We start from the raw sequence: 25,299 nt of genomic DNA, 5'->3' as shown, positions 1-25,299 counted from the left end.
CATGTTTACTGTAGTATAGGTTGACTTTAACATATGTTTACTGTAGGACAAGTTAACTTTAACATATGTTTACTGTAGTACAGGTTAACTTTAACATATGTTTACTGTAATATAGGTTAACTTTAATGTATGTTTACTGTGGCATAGGTTAACTTTAACATGTTTACTGTAGGACAAGTTAACTTTAACATGTGTTTACTGTGGTATAAGTTAACTGTAACATATGTTTACTGTAGTATAAGTTGACTTTAACGTATGTTTACTGTAGTATAGGTTAACTTTAATGTATGTTTACTGTCTCATGTCATTTCTGGATGCTTGATCTAAATTGCCCGTAGGTGTGAATGTGAGTGTAAATGGTTGTCTCTATGTGGAGAGATGGATTTTTACTTTTAATTACATTTTCCTGTGTTAATTCTATTTACTTACTGTTATATATATCAGATCTTTTCTATATATTTCCTATTTATAAGTACTTATCGATCTTGTGTACTGTTGTAACAAGTGAAATAAATCTTAACTTAAAGAAGCATAAAAATGATATTTAATGCAGGAAAGAGTTTTTAATTCATTCATTCAATCCTTACACAATCCTGGTGACATGATCCGATTTCGATATCAAAATAGTACCACATAAGTTACAATATATATATTCTTTTAAATGTCTAAATAAAAAGTATATATTTTAAAATATGTGCGATTGTGAAGTGTACAAAGTGTTTGGCACTTGGTAAACTGTACGTAAGGCTGGTAATAAAAGGTGAATAGAGAAAAAAATCTGTCACGGAAAAAGTTTCCTAACACACATTTAAAAAAGGGGAGAGAAAAATAAAATATGCTGTTACATGAAATAAACAAAGTATCCATGAATCACCTGGATAGTCTCAGCTTCAGAGACACTTCAGGCTGACTGTGGCTGTTTGAGCTGATCTGATCCGATTGGTGGCTGAAGTGTGAAATCGAGCTGCGTCAAGTCAGAACTTCTCCGCTGCAGGTCGCTGCGTTTCTTTGGTGCCGTATCCTGTCTGAATGCACACTTAGTGTTTACAAAGCTTCATTCCACTTCCACAGGTGTATCTTTGTGCGAATCATTGTTTTTGTTGAAACATCCTCAAAGCCGTCACAGAGTGTGAGTTGCTGTGACACAGCACTGAGGTCAGGTATCGGTGATGGGATGAGGGAGGGAGGGCGTCGGTCAGTGTCGGGCTGATTTACAGATTTTGTCGTAAACCTCAGGGAAGGCCTCCTTACAGCCTAGCTCATCTCTCAGTCTGTGATACAGCTGTCCATCAAACATCTCCCAAAATTCCTCTCGCTCCATGTACACATCTGCATACAGCATCTGGAACCTGCAGGTGGTAGACGTGTCAGTGTAACAGCAGATACAGTATAAATGCAGCACAGCGTGAATATACATCAAACAGCCATAACATTATAACCTAAAACTGTGAAGCCCTGTCGAGGCATGGACTCCTCTACAGCTCTGAAGGTGTGCTGTGGTATCTGACACCAAGACGTTAGCAGCAGATCCTATAAGTCCTGTAAAGTGCGAGGTGGGGCCTCCATGGATCAGGCTTGTTTGTCTCAAAGATGATCGATTGGGGGGCGGTGTTTAGCTCAGTTGGTAGAGCAACCGCCCCATGCGTGAAGGCTCAGTCCTCGCTGAGGAAGCCCAGGGTTTGAATCCGACCTGTGGCTCTTTCCCGCATGTCATTCCCCATCTCTCCCTCCCCGCATTCCTGTCACTTGGACATTTGGAGGCCAATTCATCACCTTCAACTTGCTGTCTTGTTCCTCAAACCATGTTTGCCTTTTGGCAGGGTGCTTTATCCTCCTGAAAGAGGCCACTGCCATCAAGGAATACCGTTTCCATGTTAAGGGTGTACATGTAGGATGCTTAGGTAGGTGGTACATGTCAAAGTAACATCCACATCCAGTGGCAGTATGGGCACCCAACTTTAAGCACAAAAGTTTACAGTTGAGTGCCACGATAACAAAACGATCAGTGGTATTCACTTCACCTGTCAGTGGTCATATTGTTATGGCTGATCTGTGTACATATCATTATATTTAATATATTTCTTACCCGTGCACGTCTCTGACAAACTTCTCCAGCTGACGCATTGATGCTTTAGCTTCAAAGTGTTTCACTCTGGGTTCTCCATAAGCGCCGATATCCACATACAGCTCCTCCTCTTGACCTTTGGGGTGGACCATGCCTCGGCCTGGTGGCAACCGGAACGGACACAGCCACAAAGGGTAAACCTGAAATATATAACGCAACACACCCAAGAGATCAAGCAGGTGTACGTCATATGAACAGTGAGTTTTTAGTTGCTTCATTCACAAGTCTTACATTGATGTCCTGGTGGAAGCGTGTGATGGCTTCCTGCATGTGTTTCATAGGTATCAGCATGTCCTGGACCACGTGGTGCTGCTCATAAAGCTTTCTGATGGTCTCTCCCTGGGTGAGCTTCAGCAGGGAGATCTTGGGAGGAACCATCCAACCGAAAAGCCAGCGAAACACCGGGTTGTTGCCGAAGGGAATAATATCCTGGAGACAAACACACGAGGATTGACGGATTGTTGTAACTAGTGCCGAAACAATTTATTTAATACTGATTAATCACTACTTCAAGTTTAAATTTAAATACCACTGTAGTCATTTATAGCATTGCATTATTTTACTTTGAATTACCCTCTTTAAAGTTTTCAAATTTCAAGATTCAAACATATTTACCATATTCTATTTCAGTATATTTTGTATTAAACGCATATTCATATTTTTCTCATATTCTGTTTTAGTATATTTTATATTTTGTATTATATATTCTTTTTATGGCATTGTATTTTACTTCTTTGCTTATTTCTTAATGCTGAGCTGACCGCTTCCCCTTGTCCAACACATTTCATTGTGTTGTAAACCTGCATATTATAAATAAACCTGCAACTTGAAACTTGAAACCGAAGCATATTATAAATAAACCTGCAACTTGAAACTTGAAACCGAAGAAGTGCAACGTCAAAAACATGTCATCAACATTTTTTTCAGTTGCTCATGTTTCTTCGATCACATGATTGACAGACTTAAGTTTGAGGGTTTTTTTTCAGCTTAAATTTCACCAAATCATTTTTTTACTAGACTTGATTTTTTTAAAATCAGAATTTGGCTAAATTAATAATTTAACTTAACTTCCACAAATAACCTTTTTTTAAATAGCGCCACCTGAAATGAGTTAAGATAGAAAGTTTTCAGAGTTAAATATTTTAATGCCACAAACACAAAAGTATTTAAATTCCAGTGTTAAATATTCAGTAGTGATTAAATTAAACAATGAGCTCAAATCCTGACAGCCTGTCTTTGCTTCCATGTGACTCAATGTGTAAACTTTTTATTTCTTCTCTCTTTTTTTGTTTTTATCTAGGGTTGAGAAATGTTAATGTTTTCATACATGATGTCGACTTTACAAAAAATAAATGACAAAATATAAAAATCTTTATTGTATTTTAGCCTTCAGCTGTGATATTTATTACAAAAAAAAGATGAATTAGTTTCAGGAGAAGTGTAATAACGGTCCTGATGGGAGACTTAGCCCCTCTCTTACCATTTAACATTACACATTATAACATGAATCATAAGTGTATTGTTGTTCATTTGCAGTGGCTTTTCCATTATATACAGAATATTATATACAATTTGTCATAATATCTGTCCTGTCTGAACGCAGATGAGGTGCAGACACACTCCAGTAGCTGCTCTCCTCTTATACTCCACCAGAGGGCAGCCACAACCCTCCAACCACATCGCCATGTAAAACACAGCAACGACGTCGACCCGCGTTGTTGATCAATGGTTTAATCAAAGCAACGTTTCTGTCTGACGCTGCTCTGTCCTGTCCGTCTGAGAAACCCTTTCAAAAACCGAGAGAGAAGCCCGGCGCTCGCTCCTGCAGCCATCCGTCAAACCAATGCTATGCATAATTCATCACACCATTTACTGATACAGAAAACAGAGGATGCCAAGCCCTTCTCACTAATGGCTAATGGTATGTGTGTGTGTGTGAGTCCTAAATGTGTGTGTGTGTGTGTGACAGATACAGAGTGTAATAAAGAACAATGAGCAAAGAGTTGATGAGATGATGACGGGCTAAAATCCAGCAGATATTTGGAGTGTTTTAATGTAACGGAAACATCCTGTGTGTGTGTGTGTGTGTGTGTGTGTGTGTGTGTGTGTGTGTGTGTGTTTTAAGTACCTGAAGCTCCCAGAAGATGCTGCGTGTGTGTCTGTGATAGTACTGTCTCAGAGGGATGTATTCAACTCCGGTCCGGTCGCCTTTCAGGTGGCTCTCCACGTGTTTAAAGAACCATGGTTGAAAGTGCAGCCCGATCCGATTAATCTTATTAAAAGAAGAACATAGAAGGTTAAACGTGATTTAAAACAAAACAAGTCAAAGACGCGCTCACAGACGCCTTACCTTATCAGGCTCAGCGTGGTCAGTCATGGTTCCTGTCATGATGACAGCGGTGTCTAGAGTGTACTGGAGGCCCTCGACGAATGTGTTCTGCTTGTTCTCCGATGCTTCAGCGAAGCGTTTGCAGATGTTCTCCAGTCCTCTGACCGGCTCGTAGTGCAGCTTCACCCACGACTTCACGGGGACGATCTTAATCTCGGCTGCAACCAGGAACCCCAGAGTGCCACAGGACCACGGGACGGCGTGGAACAGGTCCGAGTTCTCCTCCTGTGTGACAGAAAATTCATCTTTGAACAAGAACAAACTGTACACAGATGTACGGCACACGTGTGGTGATGAATGTGGTCTTCTGGGTTTCTAACATCGGGCTTTTTGTCTTTGCATGTTGGCTTTTACAAGCAAACCTCACAGCATTGACCATTTCATCTTGTCCACAAAGTGACCACACTCTGGGGCCTGTGTCAAGCTTCAGCCTGGGCTCTCTCTGAGTTAGGGACTGTACAAAAATTACTAGTGGAGGAGATGGAGTCATTACGGAACGATCTCAGGATGCATTATGCGATTTTTGTTATTTAAAAATGATTGTCATTAACAGGACGATAACTCGAATTGCACAATTTTAAGCTTGAAATCAGGGTTGAGTTAACCCTGTGAAGTCTTTTCTAAATCAAGCAGAGGGTCCAGGCCAAATATTATTACCGCAGAGTTATGTTATGGGGAAAATGTTTTCTGCTTTTCCCTTCAGCTGCTGTGGATCAATTATTTGTGATTTAAAGAGTTCCCTGATGCACAGTGAAGTAAACTGCTGTGAACTACAGGTGTTGGATCAGTTTGTTAGCTGGGCTGCCACCTCGGACGGGCATTTTGGACCCCCCGGAAAGAGGAGGCAAGTATAGACGGGGAGCGGAGGTAGTGCAGCCTCTATGGACGTAATGACAGAGAGAAAAAGACAGAAGAGGACGTTCACAAAGGAAACTAAGAGGAAGAGAGTGAGCGAGTAAGAAGCCGCCAAACAAGAGTAAATCTGGGACTGACTTTTAGTGGTTGGTGAGAACTTGGTGAAATAAAAGGCTGAAAGACGCCGAGCTGGGCTGACTGCTGCTGGACTGGTAAGTAATATTAGCTGGCTGCTGTGTCTGCTGTTGTTGACCTTGTTGATGTTTGGAAGTTGTCGACTCGCTAGTTTCTGATGATAAGTAATGTCAGAACAAATTCACGTGTACAGCTGTCCATATTTACCACAGTGGGATTGCACTCTGAAAGTGAAAATACCAATATCTAGACATTGTTGCTTTGATTTTGGGCTTTCTGATCTGATGTTATTATAGCATGTTTACATCATCATCATCATCAGAACCATGAGGGAAGGACTCAATATGATATGAAATATCGATATATATGAAACGGTGATACACCTACGAGAAACTAGGTCACAAACGAAGGTGAAACCTGAGAAGGTGAAATAAATACAGTGTTCATCATCCAACAAAAATAGAACAGAATAGAAACAGTGGGAATAATATTCACACATTAAAGATAAAGCTTTAAACAGAATTTTTCAATAGTCTTGAGTGTTTATGGACCAACAATAATGGATAAAAACAGTTAAAAGTGAGTAAAGACTTTCTGTTGCCATGGCAGAGAGGTGATGGTGATGATGTTACCATGGCGATCCCTGTTTAACATGAGCCGACTTCGCCATGCTGGAAAACCTGAGCCAACCCTAAAGAGAGCGTGCTAACCCACTAATCTCACTTCATGATACAGGCCTCACACACACACTCAATACTCACCTCAGTGCAGCGCACTAAGCTGCCGTCGGCTAGAACCAGCTCGAAGGCGACACAGATGTGCTGAAACAGCCCGTAAATGTGAGAGGAAGACTCGATGCCTGTGCCCATCACCAGACCACCTGAGAGAGGAGAGAGAATAAAAAGATTTGTTCTGAGTAATTCAATCTGAGTGTCCAGGTGACACCAATGACGGGCAACACACAAGCGAGAGCATGTACTGTTCGTGCCCGTGTGGACATCAGGATAAATGAATGTACCGTGGCCTGATGGGAAAACATTAGATAGTTGATGCGCAGTTTATGGCATCAGGAAATCCATTATGAAACCTGATCCAGGGGAGCTTCCACCAGTGCAGCCATTTCCTCCCAGTTTAATCCTCTGAGCTACAGCATCAATCCTCTAACACAATTAGAGAAGTCGCTGAGGCTCTGAATAGGACACAGTGATTGATGTGAGAGATGCAGGATCTCCATCATCAGCTGTGGACGTCGTCTCTCTATTTCTAGAAACCCGAGAGAAAACAACGGATGATGCCTCTCTGTGATCATACCCCAGAAAATACTGGACAACATACCCACGGTGAGGTCATCAAGCTCGGGCACCACCGGCAGTGTCCAGCCGATAGAGTTGAGGAGAGCGGTCACCTGACCCATGTTGGCTAGAGGCTCAACTCTCACCACCTTAAAAAAAGACAAAAGATGGCTGTGAGTACAAGGTTCGCCAACGCAAAACTCGACACGTTTAAACGATTACTAGTTCATATTGCCGACAGTAGTATGTGAGACAAATCCGGTTCCTCTGGCTCCTCCTAGTGCTCCTAACGGTTCATGCCTGAACCGTTGATATTGTTCATAAGGGGGCTGAAGTCGATTCCAGTTTGGGATTGGGCGAGACGCGACCTTGGACAAGTCGCCGATTCATCACAGAGACAAAGAATATGGTTTCTTCCGTAGCCAACCTCAAGCGGCACTCAAGTAATTACAGTGTCTGGCACCTCCACATCAGTCTTGATGCGAGGCGAGGGTGCTAACCACTGGGCCACCGTGCCCCCGTACAAAGTACAGCTGAGGCTGATGGGAATGACACTGGATTTGCAGGTATTGAATATTAATATTGGACAAACTGAAAAGGAAAAATCAAGATGTCGAGAGGTGAAAACTTTGACTTGTTAGGTCAAAAGTCGGGGAGTTCCCTCCAAATGGAGGCGCCATCAACACAAGACTGTAAATATCTGTCGCCTACAAGTAAAACTAAAACATTTAGAAACACAACCTGTGTGTCGTGTTGGATCTCCTCACCTGCCTCTCGGTGTCCACCTCCAGAATGTCCATCATGTTGATCATGATGTTCTTGTGGGTCTTCTTGTACTTCCCCACTCTGAGCGACACGGTGAGCCAGCCGGGTCGACCCGTACACATGTAGGTCTTACGGCCGTCCTTCCTCCACTCGCGCACCTGAGATGAGAAATGAGAAAACATGAAGCAGACATGAACAGACAGGACACGCAGCATACATGTTTATCTTTTCACCGAGGCCGTCGTTGGAGGTCAAAGGTCCTGGCAGCTCTTCAGAGTTGTAAAGGCTGATAAACTGAGCGGCTCTGTGTGTTTCACCTTCATTATGAGTTCATTAAGAGAGTCCAATAAAGCTCTCTCCGCTCTACTTCATGTCAAATTCCTCTCTCCTTCAGAAGGTATTAGGTGTCTTATCTGCCTCTTTATTATGCAAGTCATAATACCAAAAGTGCAGCATGTGAACACACTGTATGTCTGTTATGTCATTTAACTGGTTTAATTAATACAGACTTATCAGTACAATGGTTGCATGGCCTTGCTGAATCCCAGATTACACTCATTGCAGGTCCAGATAATCTAAAACTAAAAGAAATGGCTTTTATTTGATTTGATTTTAAATCTACGCGTCAGGAATGACGATTAATGAATTCTAAGAGCTGGATCACTGATGTAAAAGTTTTCTGTGACAGTCCGGTTGCATAAAAAAAGCAGCAGATATAAAACACTGGTGTAATAAGTGACTAATGAGTGATTGATGAGTCAACAGAATTGCATGTGTGGCAAAGGTATGAACACATGCAATACAGGTAACTCCTTATAATAACCTAATTATAATGATTATTCTGAGACATTGACTTTAAGCAGCAGAGCTCCATTGGGTTAAATGTAAATCATATGATACCTGTGCACACACACACACACACACACACTGTCAGATGATGATGATGGCTCACCTGTCGCTGGATGTCTCGCACGCGCTGGTCGTGCAGTTTTGGCGCAGAGCACATCTTGAAGATGAGCCACGCGCGCACATAGTAATACACATCAAATATGACGGAGAGCGGCAGCAGGAACAGACACACGAAGATCCATCTCTGGTGCACGATCACGTACTCCAGACCTTTGACTCGGATCCACAGCAGGAACGTGAGCAGCAGCAGCGCGCCTAAAACCAGCAGCGGGTCCATGTGTGCAGCCTGCACGCGCTCCAAACTCAAACTATGTGCTGCACTTTGAAGTTGGGCTGCGGATCAAACTCCGCATTGATTATTCCAACCAAAAAAAAAAAACCCAGACTAACGATCACCCTTTCACGGAGACACCTTTACACCGCGCTCATTGGTCGGAATGACCAAGGTGGGTGGTGACCACACGTCAAAGCTGCGCGCCTATTGGTCAAAGCAGTGAGTGGATGTAGCCTCTCTGAGGTTCAACCAATCAGAGCGCGCAGAGGCAGTCACACCATGCACGCGCATGTTACAACACAGCCATTGACAATGTGTGAGGAGTGTGCATTGAACTTTACATTGAATCCATCACATGCATGCATGCATGTTTTTATTTATTTATTTTATTGTTTTTTATCTTTCTATTGTCTACTTCATGTTTTTATTGTGTTTTTCTTTGCACTTTGGAAACCTTGTGTTTGCTATAAATCTATATAAATAAAGTGGATTGGACATCATTAATGTGGAATTACATTTTTATGATTACATGGTATCCCACAGATGCATTGCTTCACCAAACCCTCTCAGTACATAAACACAGAAATTATTATTTTGAAGCTCTAATCCATATTCATCTCTAATAAGTTTTGACTTTTTACATTTGTTTGGACTTCAATTATCAAGTCAAGTCAACTTTATTGTCAAAGCTGCTATATGTACAGGACATACAGAGTATTGAAAATTCGTTTCCCTCTTATCCCGTGCAAAGAGCATAAACATGACGTATAAAATATAAGTAAAAGATATAAAAAATAATATTAAATTAAAATATACAAATCTAAAAATCTAAAATATATACAAGCTAAAAGACAGGCAATATGGCACAGTGTAAACAGAATTATCAGTATAAATATAAGTATATGTATGGCTATATGGCTATATCTAAATTTGATTGTATTTTAAACAAGCGGTAACATCTGTGGTTGTGAAAGGAACAATGACAGCGTCTGCGTAAAGAGTCACCTTCCTGTCAATCAAAGTGGCCATGCTGTTATGTATATTTTTAATATAATGTGAACAGGTGAGTTGTATATAAATTCACCCTCAGTACAGTTGTCATGAACGGGGAAATTAGCTACAGAAACCAAAACTGTTTTTTGTACCAGGCTGTAAACATGTTTATTTCTGCTGTGAAGTTGGACATTTGAACATGGGGACTTATGGAGACTGACTCACTTCTGGAGCCAGCCTCAAGTGGACGTTTGAGGAACTGCAGTTTTTGGCTTCACTTCACAGACACAAAGGTTGCCGCTTGGTTTACACCCTGGTACAAAAAAGACAAAGTTTTGGTCTCTGTAGCTAATTTCCCCGTTCATGACAACTGTACTGAGACTACATTTTTTATACAACTCACACGGTCAAATTACATTGAGGCTTAAAGGATCAGTATGTAGGAATTTGTGGCATCTAGCAGTGTAGTTGCTGATTACAACCCCTCACCTCACCCGTTCCTTCCTAGCATGATTGAGAAACTACAAAAAAATACGTTAGGCCCGATCTAGAGCTGGCGTTTAGTTGTAGGAACACATAGCTAAACGTGTTTTTAGCTGATATAAACATAGTTATGTATATTATTTTTCTGGAGACCCCAGAATCTTACAAACTGGACCTGTAAATGTATGCATACTTCAGAGCGTGGCCACTTTGGTTGACAGGTGGGTGTTCTTACAGGCTTGAACATTTGTCTTTGCCCATTTGTAGATTAGGCAGGACTGGCGACGACCATCGCCACCAGACTCTGAGCTTTACAACAGGTCTCCACAAACCTATAGGTGACGTTACTCATTACTTACACTGGCTTCACTTCACAGGACTTGCCGCTTGATATAAACTCTCTCTAGGTTGCTAAAACGGACAAATTCAGATTCAAATTAATAAAAAAGGACACAACCTCAGTGCGTTCGATTGTAGCTCTAGGTCCTGATTCAAAGCCACAAAGGCCACAACAAAAGCTCCAACAGTGTCTTACTGATAAAGATAGTAAAATACCAATTAACCCTTAAATAAATTAGGTTGCTCATCAGCCTATTTGGTCAAAAACAGAAACAAATCGTATAAATATATATAACATTTCCTTTTAAATCACTCGAACATATTACAGATCTCAGGTTGTGATGAAAATTTTGTAACCCAACCCCTCTGAGTGTAGGATGTAAGTCTATAGTCCACTGTGTTTGTGAGCAATATGGCCATTTATGTTTGGAGAAATTGCTGTCACACACACACACACACACACACACACACACACACACACACACACACACACACACACAGGGATAAAGTGGTACCCTTCAGACACATTAGACAGAGGGAGGGTGGGGCGCCAGTAAAGATTTCTTAATGGGCTCTGTTGTCCTCTCGTCCATCTGCCCTGATGATGAACACAGCTACTCCACATTGGCCTGATGCGCATCAAAGCTTTCATCGGTTTATTTTTCTTTACTTAACAACAAAACATTCGTTTTAGCACTTTTCCACGGGAGCTGGAGATCTACAGAGAGAGGACTTAACCACTTGGGATTCTTTCTAACAGTATGGGAGGAGGACATTATGGGAAGAAGTGAGCTTTTTCTGTCATAATAGGACTTGTGTGACTGTGGAGTGGATTATTTGGATGTCTGGTCAGTGTCAGAGCGCATGGGGAGCACATTTCGTGGGACTGCCTGTATGTGAGTGACACTATCCAGCCGGTCACAGCCTCCACAATAACCTCAGACACAGTTACAGTCCTGGATGAGGATGCCTTCCCTGCACCATGGAGCAATCTTCATCGGAGCCTTCCTCATTGTGACCGGGGGCTCCACAGCCTTCCTGGCCTCGTCCCAGAGTCGCCTGCAGGCTTTCTCCCTCTGCTGCGTGGTGCTGGGGGTGGTCATGCTCATCCTGGGGCTGTTCTGGGCTATGAACAGCAAAAGTGCCGCAAACTACAACCACCGGGAGTTCGACCCAGAGTGTCCACATTATCCATACAACGACTACCCCAACTTCGGCAGCCATGCCCTCTTCACATCACCGGGGAGCCGCTTCCCAGAGTCCCAGTCAGTGTTTCTGCCCAGGTGGGTGAAGCAAAAATTAGTTTTAGATTTATTATTTTATCTTGAAGCCAGAAAAATAAGGCCTACATGTACTAATAATGAATAGAAAAACAGTTTAGTTAACCCAAAGAAGAGATTTTAGAAACACTGTGAGTGTTCGCTTTGTCGTGATGTCCAATTTATTCTTGTGGCTCAATATTTGATGACATCATAGGATCAGTTATCAGTTTTCAGGGTCCCTCAGAGGAAAAAAAAGCTGCTCATATTTGTACCAGAGGCATGCACGAAGCTGCACCTTTCCAAGAGAAACACTCACTGCCACTTTATTTCCCTTTCATTTCTGACCAAATATACATACGGAGCTTCAGATTTGAGGAGAAAATCGTCACCTTGTCTTGTGTGCAAGGCCGTGCTCGGCTCCGGATGACACTTGTCGTTGATTGATTGAACTCTGCACACAGGCAGGATGCACGGCTGACTAAATATAATCACCACAAAGTAGAAATAGACATTTCAGGGAATACACTTTACGCTCTCTTGACAAAAAGTAAGAACGGATGAAAAAAAAAAATCACAACACTCGCTTGTCTGAACATGAAATATGAAGCCAGTTAGCTCAGCTTAGCACAAAGACTTAAAACTGGTTTAGGAAATGTCAAAATTACATTTTTGTTTGGGATAAGTAACTTCCTAGAGTCTCCACTGGTTGCCTAGCAACCATGCCCCCCATCCCCTTAAAAAAAGTCAAAAAATTTGCCTTTTTTTTTTTGGTAATTAAATAAAGGACTTAACTTGAACTTATCTTATTAAACAAAGGAGATGTTACATCTTAATGACCTGGTATTACCTCTTTCTCCACATTTCCTTCTAGTCTTTATGCTAAGCTAAGCTTCATATTTACCGCACAGACATGAGAGTGGTATCGATCTAACTCTCCGTCGTAAAGTGATTGAGCATATTTCCCAGAACTATTACTTTGACTTTCAGGAGCTGTTGGCTAGTGATAAATAAACTTTGGTAAAATATTTGGCTTGTGTTTACAGACTCACAAGCTTGTTATCATTCTGTGAAACTAAGATTCCCATTATACTTCAGTGAAAACCAATCCCTGTAATTTGCAGGAAACACAACAGAACATGACTCCATCTGCTACCTGATCCCTACAACCGCTCACACCTTAGAGCAACACTGTGTATATCAATTTGTGTGTTTCTACAATTGTTTTCTTACAATCGTAGGACGATGGAGCGCCACAGGCAAGGCGCTCGTGGTGAGGAGTTCGACTATCCACCCATGGACCACGGCGGTTTCAGTCCAACGCCTCACCCTCCTCCGTGGCTGGAACCCCCGCCTCCTTACGAGGTCGCCATCAAGACCACGTGCAGCACGACACACCTGCGGCGCGCATACTCGGACACACACCTGGCGTCAGAGCCCCTGTTCGGACAGTCGAGAGAGATCAGCTTTGAGGTGTGACGACATGGACACCATCCCACCTCCGTGTACATCAGACCAAATATGCACACGACTGAGACTTTGCAACAGAAACACACTTTATCAAACACTTGAAGCATGCTTCTTTCTGATGTCGACCAGTGCTAGTCCTGAGCATGTTTCCCTAAGTTCTCTGTAGTTACAATGCAGGTGTAAATGCATCTCTAAATATATGGTGAAATTAAAAGGTAGATCACGACCGAATTCAGCCTTATCAGACCAAAACAAAGCACCAAGACACTTTATGTCTTTATAAAGACTGTGGCTGCCACCGTTTCACCGTCTTGATGAACGTTAAAACTCTTTTCAAGAGACGTCATAATATTCTTCCACCAACCACAAATACCCAGGTGGGTTCAGATGATGCTGGAGAGGAGTTAAAGAAATATTTCAACACTTTAAATAGTTAATGAGATTGAATTACATTAAACATCTCTGGGAGATTATGATGAGCTTATCTGCCTGGGTAAAGAACATCTGCTCTCAGGATGCTGTTACATCTCGTGACCTTTTTCTGATCTCTAATCGTTATTTCGACCTGATGTTTGCGACGAGTTAACAGTGAGAAATGTAACTGTAGATCTTGTTTCAAACAAACTATATTTAATTAGAATTAAAATACAAGAAAAAAATGCAAATAAATGCTGATTTTCTAGTGTTTTACTCTGATACAAACCTGAGCTTTAACAGCCTTCGTAATGGTGGACTTCCACCCGAAGACTGAAAACTAGGAGTTAAGCTTCACGTTAACCTGCTGCATGCAGGCATCAGTCACCATGGTAACAGAAGCACACAGGAAATCCAGGATTTCCTTTAATTTCAGCTCAACAAATACGGATAACTGGTTAAACCAATCCTACTTTTCGGTTGTCTCGTCAAACAACAACAGTGATCGTTTGTTTCCCGGGAATGTCGGAAAAACTTCATCCTGAACAAATATTTCCCTCCATCACGATTAAACATGCTTCGTCACAGGATGGATTTGATATGATTCACTCTGGGGAAACTAGCGCTCAGGCCCCGTGGACGTTTTTCAGTCTGTGTGCCACACATGTACTCGTGTTGAAAGCGAGGGAACGATGACTCATCTGACCATATGAGTTTTTCCATTGCTCTCCAGACCACTGCAGCTCACCGCCTGAGCTGGGAGTATCACAACCTGACCTGCTGTAACCGTAGACTCCCTCTATGTTAAAGGATCCTATCAGTGTTTTTTTTTTGCATATTTCAGTAAGAAAAACAACAAACCATGCATACTTACAGCACATTATTTTCATGCATTTGTAATGTTTTTCTTTCCTTAATATGAATACATTCCAGTTTAATGTGCAAATCAGCTTGCAGAGACCATAAACATGTTCGGGAAGGTTATTTATTACAATCCCAGATAGCTTCGCTTTGGCCCAAATCTGGCATTTGTCATTTTGGCAAGGTTATGGGTGGATGTCTGGGCCATAAATGGCCCGAATTAGGAAAGCCAGAATCATACCAAAAGGGAGCCAAAATTCACCCAGAAGAGCCCCAAATCAGCTGTTCCCACTCTTTGCCCAATCTTCTGGCCTGCCATAAACATGCCTTAACTCAGCCATATATTGCTGGCGCCCCCTTATCTATTATGGATAACCCTAATCATACCACAGTTAAGCCAAAAATGCCAAATGTATGCCATAATACAGCCAAAATATTTGCTATCTGGGATGAAATTATTGTTTGGAAACTGATGGGAATATACAACATTCTGGATTTGAGAAGCGGTCGCCTCAAGCGTGTTCATATGTTTTTTTAAAATGAATCGTGAAAAGTCAAATATGGAGGTTGAGAAAAAAAAATGCAGTTTGGCCCTCATCTCCTTAAAATCTTTAACTCTTGCATAATAGAAAGGTGATCCTAAAGGTGTTGTGAGAACTTGCAGTCTCTTGCATGATGATTTTAATAATGAAATTTATAAAACAATTAGAAAATGCTCAAAAATCCAAGTATGTAATTTATTGTAAATGATGTTAAAGATGCAAAAACATCAAGAATGTTCTTTTAATTATTATTTTTTTGTCTTTATCCTCGGTTATGCATTCATTTAGTCTTCACAGTTTGAAAGAAATTGCATATATGATATGTATAATTGTCCTTACACAAGTGAATTATTTGTGACGTAAGATGCTGCACTAAACTGACGGCCACAGATACGTTGTTGTGTCGACAGATGATCCACCGTGTTGTTTCTTTTGTGCCTCTGAATATGCATGCTTCTATGACTGACGTGTTTTAATCTTGTAAAAAAGCAACTCGAGGGACAATCTTGCACCATGTTTTTAAATGTATTCAACTTTATTTAATAAATCGCTGATTAAGGACACGATATCAGACTCGACCAACAGAGATGATTGGAAATGTGCAGCAGGTGAATGTCAACTCCTCACACTTAAGAAAACAAATCCTCCACAAAGTCCATTTAGCAGATGTCCTGGAGCTTTTGATCATATGACATGGTCTTCTGCAGTAGGTGGAGTCTGGGTTTGCAGATGTTTAGCAGGTCGACAGTGGCCTTCGAGACTTGAGACGAGAGGCAGCGGGTCAATTTAATTCAACATAATTTTATTTATATGGCGTCAAATCATAACAGAAGTTATCTTATGTCACATTCGATACAGACTCTTACTTTTTATATTATTATTATTATTTACAGAGACTTAATTCCCACCAGCACTTGTAGAGCTCATGGTGCAGGATCGCCTGTATCGCTTTTCAGATAACGACCTTTGAACCTTTTGAACCAAGAGCCGGGACCTTCAGAATATTTCATCAGACTGCAAAGAAACTTAAACTTCAAGAATCTTAAGCATCATTTCATCTGAGAAAGACTTTTGACCCTCAGCCACAACTTCACAGCAGAAATAAACAGCCTGGTACAAAAGACAGTTTTGGTCTCTATAGCTGATTTCCCTGTTCATGAAAACTGTACTTGTTCAAATGATACTAAAGTTAAAGTTTTGCAGAGTTAAGAGCGTGGACGCTTTGACTGACAGGTGGGTCTTGTTACAGATGGCTTGTGTGAGCACACAGGCTTCATTCAGCGCGCCTCAGGTGCACCAATGATCTGCATCTTTGTGTATTTTTAGATTAGAAGTGGACGAAGGAGTACAGCCAACATGTTGGCAGCCAGAGCCACGACACTCTCTTAGAAACCTGCGGGCGACGTCGTACCCTGTCCATTCTTTATACTAACATAATAATTCTTATTTTCAGGTGATTATACACTACTGAAAAACATAGTTCTGCACATTATACTCCGTTTCTGCCATATTCTGTAAATAGATCCTGTTAAAATCGACACACTGGACCTTTAAAAGATTTGCTGCTGACATCTTGATGCCAGATATACCACGGCACACCTTCAGAGATCAGGTCCATGCTTCAACAGGTGTTTTGGCGGCAAAAGGTCAAAGGTACATGATCATATTGTACTGTGTGTTCTTGATTTCACCTTATTATTCTATGTTTTTATGCCCTTGTGGCATATTTTTTGCCTTTTAGATATTTGGGTGTTTGTTAAATTTGATTATCAGACTGGAAAAGGTTTTAGGCTTGAAGGAACATTCAGAGATATTTGCAATATCTGAAGCATCTCCTGTCACAATAAGAGATCTGTGACCTCCATGCATAGCCCCGCCTCTGCAACTTATTTTCAGTCATTGCAGTCATACCAAAATCATTTCCTTCCTCATCCTGCTCCACCCCCAGCAGAGCTCCACCTAAAAAAAAAAAAAACACAGTCTGCTTTTTGTTTGCAGGGTTTATCGGCTCACATATGACTGGGACTATAATTCTTCTTCCCTGGTGCAAACAGCTTTAGCCCAAACAGAGGCAAAGTGACAGAACAGCCCTGCCCTCCATATCCTCGTCACTGAAAACCCTTCCTCATAAAAAAACAAAAAAACAAAACAACACTTCCTCACACTGTAGTCTCTCCCCTGTCCTGCTGCTGATCCTGCTGCTGGTGTTGGTGCTGCTGTGGCCAGCTGAAAACCAAACACCCACATGCGACATCAACTCCTCTCCTGCAGATTTTCGGTGCAGTAACACACACACACACACAGTCTCTCTCTCTCTCACACACACACCAACAAGAAAAGAGGAAAAAAAGAAAAAACCCGGATATGCCTCTTTTGCTGGGAAAGAAAGCGACGCGGCAGACGAGCACAGAATGAGAGAGGAGGCGCGGCGGAGCCGAGGCGGAGAGAGAGAGACTTGGATTTTTTTTTTTTTTGTTTGGGAGGTTTTTGCTGGAGTGGCTGGAGTGGGGGGGACGCCATACGGGAGTGAAAGTTGATGAAGAGGAGGAAAAGAGATGATGAAGCACGCATCTGCTGAACAGCGACTTCTGATCAGGTCAGAGAGAGAGAGAGAGGGTCGAGGTTTATCGCCAAAACGCACGGCCGCGCGTAAAGATGGTTTACATGTTGCATGTGTGCGTGTGATTAACCCCTGAGTCACTTCCTCTCTCTCTCTCTCTCTCTCTCTCTCTCACACACACACACACACACTCTCAGTTGAGTGGATGCTGTGTATCTGATCCCTCTCTTCTCTCCTGCAGGCTGGCTGCAGCTGCTGAAGTGTTGGAGATACAGCTGTAGCTGGAACAAGTCAATTCCTAGAAAGCAGGGAGGGGGTCCCCCTCCTCCTCTTCCTCTTCCTCCTCTGGAGATGCCGCTCCCCCAGGGCATGCTGCTCTGTCTGGGCATGCTTCTGATGACCGCTGGTGGGGTCATGGCCCTGTGCGTTGGCCTACCCCATCAGTCAGCCCCGCTTTTTGCAATCGGGCTTTTCCTGGGCCTCAGTGGCGTGGGCATGCTGGTCTCTGGACTCTGTATGGCCATGAAGAATCTCCAGGTGGCAGTGCCCGGACACTTCCTGTTGCACCCCCGCACAGGCACGCGCTTCAGTCCACGGCAGGCCCTGGCTATACAGAGGTACACATGCACAGAGGAACATGACCAGAAACATATACACATTTTTTGGGGGGTTTGTTGTTTTTCTTAAAAAATGTGCATGGGATAGCACAGAGCGTTGGTTCGGGAACTCTCAGAGGGAAAAGACTCTTCTGCTACTGTGAGTCATTAAATATTATACAACAGTTGGTTCACACCAAGTGATGTGATTGGACAAGAGTCATCACATTAATGTTTGTCATCTATCTTAGATTGTAAAGAAAAGGTGAACACACACACACACACACACACACACACTACGATCGACCATTTACTGTTGCTAGAAACTGAATATGATCAGCTGATAATAAACCTGATCAGCCGCCGTCAGTCAATAGCCGACCAACAACCTTACCATACTTATCAGTTACCTAATGTTTCTATAGCGTTGATGAAATGTTCAGAAATTAACATATTAGCAGTTTGAATTAAACTGAAGCTCCCTGCGCTGTCAGTGGAAAATATGACACCAAACTCACTGTAAGAAATATGATATTTGAGCAGTTCATTACGTGTCCGTAAAACCACTCTAGAAGCACAAGATAAAAGCCGTCACGTCGACAGTCCTGGCATCAATATAATCCATAAATATAAACTGTGTTTCCGTACAAACTTTACATTCTCACAATTCAAGAACTCGATACGAGCCTCTTTTTAGTTTGCTGTTATTTTACCGGGAGGCGATTATAAGAATGAGGTGAACCGTTACCAAAGTCTACCCGGTTTCCCTCTTATGTGTTAACTGCAACATTCAACACGTGACAAAGCGATTCAGGACTCAACGAGTCCACGAGACGAAGAGTCTAAAGCCATGCAAGTAGCTCCGTGTGTTGCATGTTAATATTTATAATCTCATATTAACGTGTTTGATCAAAAGATGACGTTAGATTAAAAAAAAGAGATGTAACATTTTATCCTGAGGGGAGCATGAACATGTGGACATAATTTGTGGTAATCTGTCCAGTACTTGTTGAGATATTTCACTCTAAACTACAAGTCGACTTCATGATTGCAGTAAAGTTATGAGGATTCATCCTCTGGGAACCACGAATGTATGTAACAAATTGTTACAGATTTCTGTCTGGTCCAAAGAGTTTTGATCTACTGACTGACCAACTGATATTATCAACTTAAAATGGTCTCTAAACCCTCCTGAATGTTGGATCAGGAGAGAAGAAGACAACAAACTAAGAAAAGCCCTTTCTTTGTTTTCTGCATATATAAACCAAGCCTGGAGGCGAGGAACTTTTCAGGCTTCCCTTGTGTTGTTCCAATGAATAAACACGCATACAGACAAATGCCAGAACACACCATCCGAGGAGGTGAGCTGACAAGCGGCCTGTTGTTGAACAGATCTGTTGGACACATCAGCACGCATTAGTTATAGCGAACAGTTTGGCAGAGAGCAGTGAAGCGCATTGGGAACTGGACTTGTGACACGGAGAACTGGAAAGCAACAGATTTTTTGATTATGGACTGATTATGGAAGTATGGAGGAAAAACAGCAGCCATACATGCATGTGGCTGACAGACTCCCCCCGCTGGCATTGTCTGAGGTAATCTACGATAGCCTGCAAATCTAAACAAGACGTGCTCTGCTCATTGTCCAGCACCGAGGAAAAAGAGATGGCAGGAGAACAGTTTCCATCATGGAGGGTTTTTCTACCTCCAGATACTGATGAAACTCAGGCAGTTTTTCTTAAAGCAGGGCTGTCTTTCAGATGCAGAGACCGTGCACACAGATAAAATGTTTGTGGATCACAGGGTGATCGTATGGAAACACCAGAATGCATTTCCTGGAGGAGATGTGGTGGATCTGAAAAGCATTACTGGAAAAGGGATTGAGTTTAAGGAGCAGCTGAAAGACTATGAACTGCAGGAAGAGTTATAAAATGACTAAAGAGGAATTTATTGAAATGATCTAAAGTGTAAGAATGGAAAGAAGAAGAACAAGAAGAATTACTTTATTGATCCCAGAGATGGAAATGCATGCTTTCACTCCATTAAGACAAACATAGACCCCAAATACAGACATGCACAGTGCACACATGCAACAGTTTTGGTCTCTATAGCTAATTTCCCCGTTCATGACAACTGTACTAAAGGGTGATTTATAATTTTTTTCTTTTCTTTTATAGAACTCACCTGTTCAAATTATATTAAGACTTAAAGTTTTGCAGAATTAACAGCGTGGCCACTTTGATTGGCTGGTGGATGCTGTTACAGGTGGCTTGTTTGTGGAAGTGCACAGAGGAGGTTTCGGTGAAAGTAATCTCTCTCTGCTCTCTCTCTCTCTCACACTCTTTTTTTTTTTTTTTAGGAGGTTGGACCGAATTCGCCGGGAGATGTCAGAGGACTCCGTCAGCAGGATACCGGATCCTGAACCCTCCCTCCCATCCACCCCGCCTCCGTGGACTATGGAGCCACCTCCGTCCTACGACACGGTGATGAAGAGCCAAGAGCACAGCGAGCAGCTTTAACCTCTCACTCTTGGTGGACTTCTTTACTCTTTGTGTCAGTGCCTTTTTTTTTTTTTTCTTTCCGGTTTCTCAGCGAACAGTCGGTGCTATGGATGAACTCGCTGGCTTCGTTTGTGCCTTAAAGACAGCCGCCCTGAACCCGAGAAAAAGCCAAGAAAACAGGGGGAGACCGCAGCTGGTTAAAGACTTCGTATTCATACAGACTGTGCCTCCGTGTCGACTGAGGAGTGTGCTGTGATTGACTGCGAAAGGAATTGAAATGATCACTACAAACTGCTTCGCTCTCTCTACATTAATATGGAGGACTAAAAGTGCCAAAATTAAATAAATAAACACGCCGTTAAATAATTACTTAAATGTGTCATTAATTCATTAAAATACCGATTCATTTTATGTAAAAAAAAAACATATATAATTGTTTCAAGAATTGTGAAGCACTGCAACAGATTTTAATGAATTAATAACACGTTTATGTATTTAATTCCAATTTTAATTAATTAATGACACATTTAAGTAATTATTGTGTTATTGTGTGTGTTTATTTATTTAATTTGGGCACTTTTAGTCCTCCATACACTAAGGGCCTTTCTTGAGAGCAGCATTATGTAACTTTTATAACAAAGTTAAGGGGTTCATGTCAACAGTTTGGTTGCGAGCCTCCTGCAGAAATCCGATTAGGATATTTTATTGGCCTGCTTGAATTTATGTGACCTACTACTGTGGCCGCACACACGATAAGAACTTTTCCTCACAGCTCCTCTTTGTATCCGCGCTCTGTCCTTGTCCTTACACTTGTACACTCCAATGCAAAGTGCCTTAACCAGTCAGAATGTCCACTGTCAGTGCTTTGTTGTGATGTTACTATAAACTTGACTTGGTGAATAGTTACGGAGCTCTCTGTGGTTGGAGCAGAGCAAACATTCACACTCAGTGCTGTTCAGAAGCTCAGGTGCAAGTCGCCTTTTTTGCAGCTTGAGGCAAGGTGACCTATCAGGTACACACACACACACACACATGCAATTTTATACCCTGCCCAGGCTGTCTGCAGGCTATAATAACCAGCAGAGTGGAACCCTGAACTGTGCTTTCTCCACCCTCACCTTCAAGTCCTCACAGAGCAAATCTCTACTCGTTGCACACAAACACGGTTGCAGCGATGGTCGAAGGGAAACCGTATCGGTACGGGTTGATAGCGGCGGGGTTTTGTGTGGTGACAGTCGGCCTCTTTGTCATGACTCAGGAGCGACCGCACATCTACGCCACAATCTGCGTACTCGGCGTCACCATGGTGTGTGTCGGGACTGTGTGGAGCCTCTGCCAGTGCTATCCCAAGGTAGATAACAGAGTGTGTGTGTGTGTGTGTGTGTGTGTGTGTGTGTGTGTGGGAGATAATAATATGTGAGTGGTGTCATGCAGAACTGATTTCAGTAATAGAGAGTGTGTGTTTTGTTAGGTAATTTTGGCTTCTGAGATACAGGAGGAAAGTCTAGAGAAGCTAGTGTGTACTCCTGCTGGGGCACAACACAAGAGGTACTGTGTTACACACATACACACACACACACACACAAACACACACACTATCCTATCCTAATGGCCCACAGACTAGTGGGTGTTGGTTCAGGCATTAATGATTCCCTGCGGTCTGTCTGTGTATCTCAGGATGCTGAGCGACCATCATCTAGTGGGCTGAAATGGCGACAGCAGCAGTGTAATGTGTCTGAGGGGTTGAGGACGTATCTGCACTAATACACTGTGGATACTAATTTTATTATCTTAACAGGAAAATTAACGGTGATGTAATGGAGTAACTATGGCAGCAGAAAGCGGACGAATGGGGAGAAAAAGCAGAGATGGTGGCGTGAAGGTTGTGACTGAAAAAAAGGGCAGATTAGTTGGAAACATGAAGGCGGAGACGGTGAATGAGTAATGCCCCCCCCCTCTCTCTCTCCTTTAACAAAGATCATTAATGTTCCCTTGATTAAAGCACTCAAGCCTCACTTAGCATCATGACCAGCGGGTGGAAAAAGAGGCTGTGAAGCTTCAGCTGCGAGATAAAGACGTGCGCGCTCAGCACAACCCTCCCCCCTCGATTAAAGTGAGAAAATGAGGACGAAATGCTGGAACTAGACTTCTATTTCTGTCCCCACCCTCCCTCCCTCCCTCCTCCATCCTTTTTTTATTTCAATCCTAGGCATGCTGAGGCTCCGCCGGGTTTCTGCAACCAAAAGTGGAGTAACAGGAGACTTCTTCCTCAAACCCAGAAGAGTCGGTGTCACAGCTGTCCCGCGCTGCACCTGGTCTAAATGATGGCATCGCTCCCACATGATGCTGTTTGAATGTGTGTCTTTCTAATGGAAGTGACTGATCATGTGTCAACAGTTTGTGTCCGTGTCAATAAAGTTGAATGTGTGTTGCGTGGTAGTTCCAGAAGATGGCACTATTTACTACATGAAGGAGTGTGTTTGCGTGTGTGTGTAAGTACAGACTGCATTGACCTACATTTATTAAATTAAGACTTTTTTTTTACTATAACAACTTTCTTACTTAAAAAGTTACTTACTAGTACTACAACTCTTTCAGTTGAGAGGCACGGGTCGAGCACCAAAGAATGCTGAATCCTACAGTTCCCACATTGCAACTCTTTCATTACACCGTCCCTGCCAAAGGAGGCCCAAAGGCCCAAATCTTTTCAACTTAATGATGCCCTGATGAGTTCCTTGTAAACAAACTGGCTAAACTTGCAGTTTGACTGGTGGAAAAACCTAAAATCTGGTGTGGAATATCTATTTTATATAATTTTATTGAGTGTTTTAGGGATATTTAGGCAAAACAAGTAATTTGAAGACCGGAAACTGTCCTTAAAAAGTTATGACGACATCATAGACAGCATAAAACATGGATGTAGTATCCATGATATCACCCACGAATTTCTAAAGACCTCTGGTCATTGCCAACTTGTCAGCCGGTTGGCAGTTGGCACAGCTACGCCCAATCTGCGTACTCGGCGTCACCATGGTGTGTGCGGGACTGTGTGGAGCCCTTGCCAGTGCTATCCCAAGGTAGATAACAGAGGGGTGTGTGTGTGTGTGGTGTGTGGGAGATAATAATATATGAGTGGTGTCATGCAGAACTGATTTCAGTAATGGAGAGTGTGTGTTTTGTTAGGTAATTTGGCTTCTGAGATACAGGAGGAAAGTCTAGAGAAGCTAGTGTGTACTCCTGCTGGGGCACAACCAAGAGGGTACGTGTTACACAAACACACACACACACACACACACACACACACACACACACTATCCTCCTTGAGCCCACAGACTAGTGGGTGTTGGTTCAGGCATTAATGATTCCCTGCGGTCTGTCTGTGTATCTCAGGATGCTGAGCGACCATCATCAGTGGGCTGAAATGGCGACAGCAGCAGTGTAATGTGTCTGAGGGGTTGAGGACGTATCTGCACTAATACACTGTGGAACTAATTTTATTATCTTAACAGGAAAATTAACGGTGATGTAATGGAGTAACTATGGGCAGCAGAAAGGGACGAATGGGGAGAAAAAGCAGAGATGTGGGCGTGAAGGTTGTGACTGAAAAAAGGGGCAGATTAGTTGGAAACATGAGGCGGAGACGGTGAATGAGTAATGCCCCCCCCTCTCTCTCTCCTTTAAAACAAGATCATTAATGTTCCCTGATTAAAGCACTCAAGCCTCACTTAGCATCATGACCAGCCGGTGGAAAAAGAGGCTGTGAAGCGCTCAGCTGCGAGATAGAAAGACGTGCGCGCTCAGCACAACCCTCCCCCCTCGATTAAAGTGAGAAAATGAGGACGAAATGCTGGAACTAGACTTCTATTTCTGTCCCCACCCTCCCCTCCTCCATCCTTTTTTTATTTCAATCCTAGGCATGCTGAGGCTCCGCCGGGTTTCTGCAACCAAAAGTGGAGTAACAGGAGACTTCTTCCTCAAACCCAGAAGAGTCGGTGTCACACTGTCCCGCGCTGCACCTGGTCAAATGATGGCATCGCTCCCACATGATGCTGTTTGAATGTGTCTTGTCTTCTAATGGAAGTGACTGATCATGTGTCAACAGTTTGTGTCCGTGTCAATAAAGTTGAATGTGTGTTGCGTGGTAGTCCAGAAGATGGCACTATTTACTACATGAAGGACTGTGTGTGTGTTGTGTGTTAAGTACAGACTGCATTGACCTACATTTATTAAATTAAGACTTTTTTTTTTTACTACAAACTTTCTTACTTAGAAAGTTACTTACTACTACAACTCTTCCAGTCGAGAGGGTCGAGCACCAAAGAATGCTGAATCCTACAGTTCCCACATTGCAACTCCTTCATTACACCGTCCCTGCCAAAGGAGGCCCAAAGGCCCAAATCTTTTCAACTTAATGAGCCCTGATGAGTTCCTTGTAAACAAACTGGCTAAACTTGCAGTTTGGCTGGTGGAGAAACCTAAAATCTGGTGCGGAATATCTATTTTATATAATTTTATTGAGTGTTTTAGGGATATTTAG

General features: G+C 42.5%; 2 protein-coding genes across 2 annotated transcripts; one reads left to right on the top strand and one right to left on the bottom strand.

The window, feature by feature from the left end:
* Nucleotides 1–548: 548 nt before the first annotated feature.
* Nucleotides 549–8,864, bottom strand: dhcr24 (24-dehydrocholesterol reductase). Its single transcript, XM_010731051.3, has 9 exons — nt 8,514–8,864; nt 7,564–7,719; nt 6,840–6,945; nt 6,266–6,384; nt 4,476–4,739; nt 4,254–4,397; nt 2,357–2,554; nt 2,087–2,265; nt 549–1,349 (listed from the first exon to the last, which is right to left on the bottom strand). Exons 1-9 carry the CDS (start codon nt 8,745–8,747, stop codon nt 1,196–1,198), a joined length of 1,554 nt encoding a protein of 517 aa, XP_010729353.2. The 5' UTR covers nt 8,748–8,864; the 3' UTR covers nt 549–1,195.
* A 12,920-nt stretch (nt 8,865–21,784) lies between these two features.
* On the top strand, nt 21,785–23,248 carry bsnd (barttin CLCNK type accessory subunit beta). Its single transcript, XM_019277662.2, has 3 exons — nt 21,785–22,113; nt 22,234–22,310; nt 22,972–23,248. The coding sequence occupies exons 1-3, from the start codon at nt 21,937–21,939 to the stop codon at nt 23,081–23,083; spliced, it is 366 nt and encodes a 121-aa protein (XP_019133207.1). The 5' UTR covers nt 21,785–21,936; the 3' UTR covers nt 23,084–23,248.
* Nucleotides 23,249–25,299: the final 2,051 nt, after the last annotated feature.

Source organism: Larimichthys crocea, chromosome XVII (assembly GCF_000972845.2).
Source record: "Larimichthys crocea isolate SSNF chromosome XVII, L_crocea_2.0, whole genome shotgun sequence".
In the NCBI taxonomy this organism is placed as follows: Eukaryota; Metazoa; Chordata; class Actinopteri; family Sciaenidae; genus Larimichthys; species Larimichthys crocea.
This window is presented reverse-complemented; position numbering and strand designations above follow the sequence as displayed.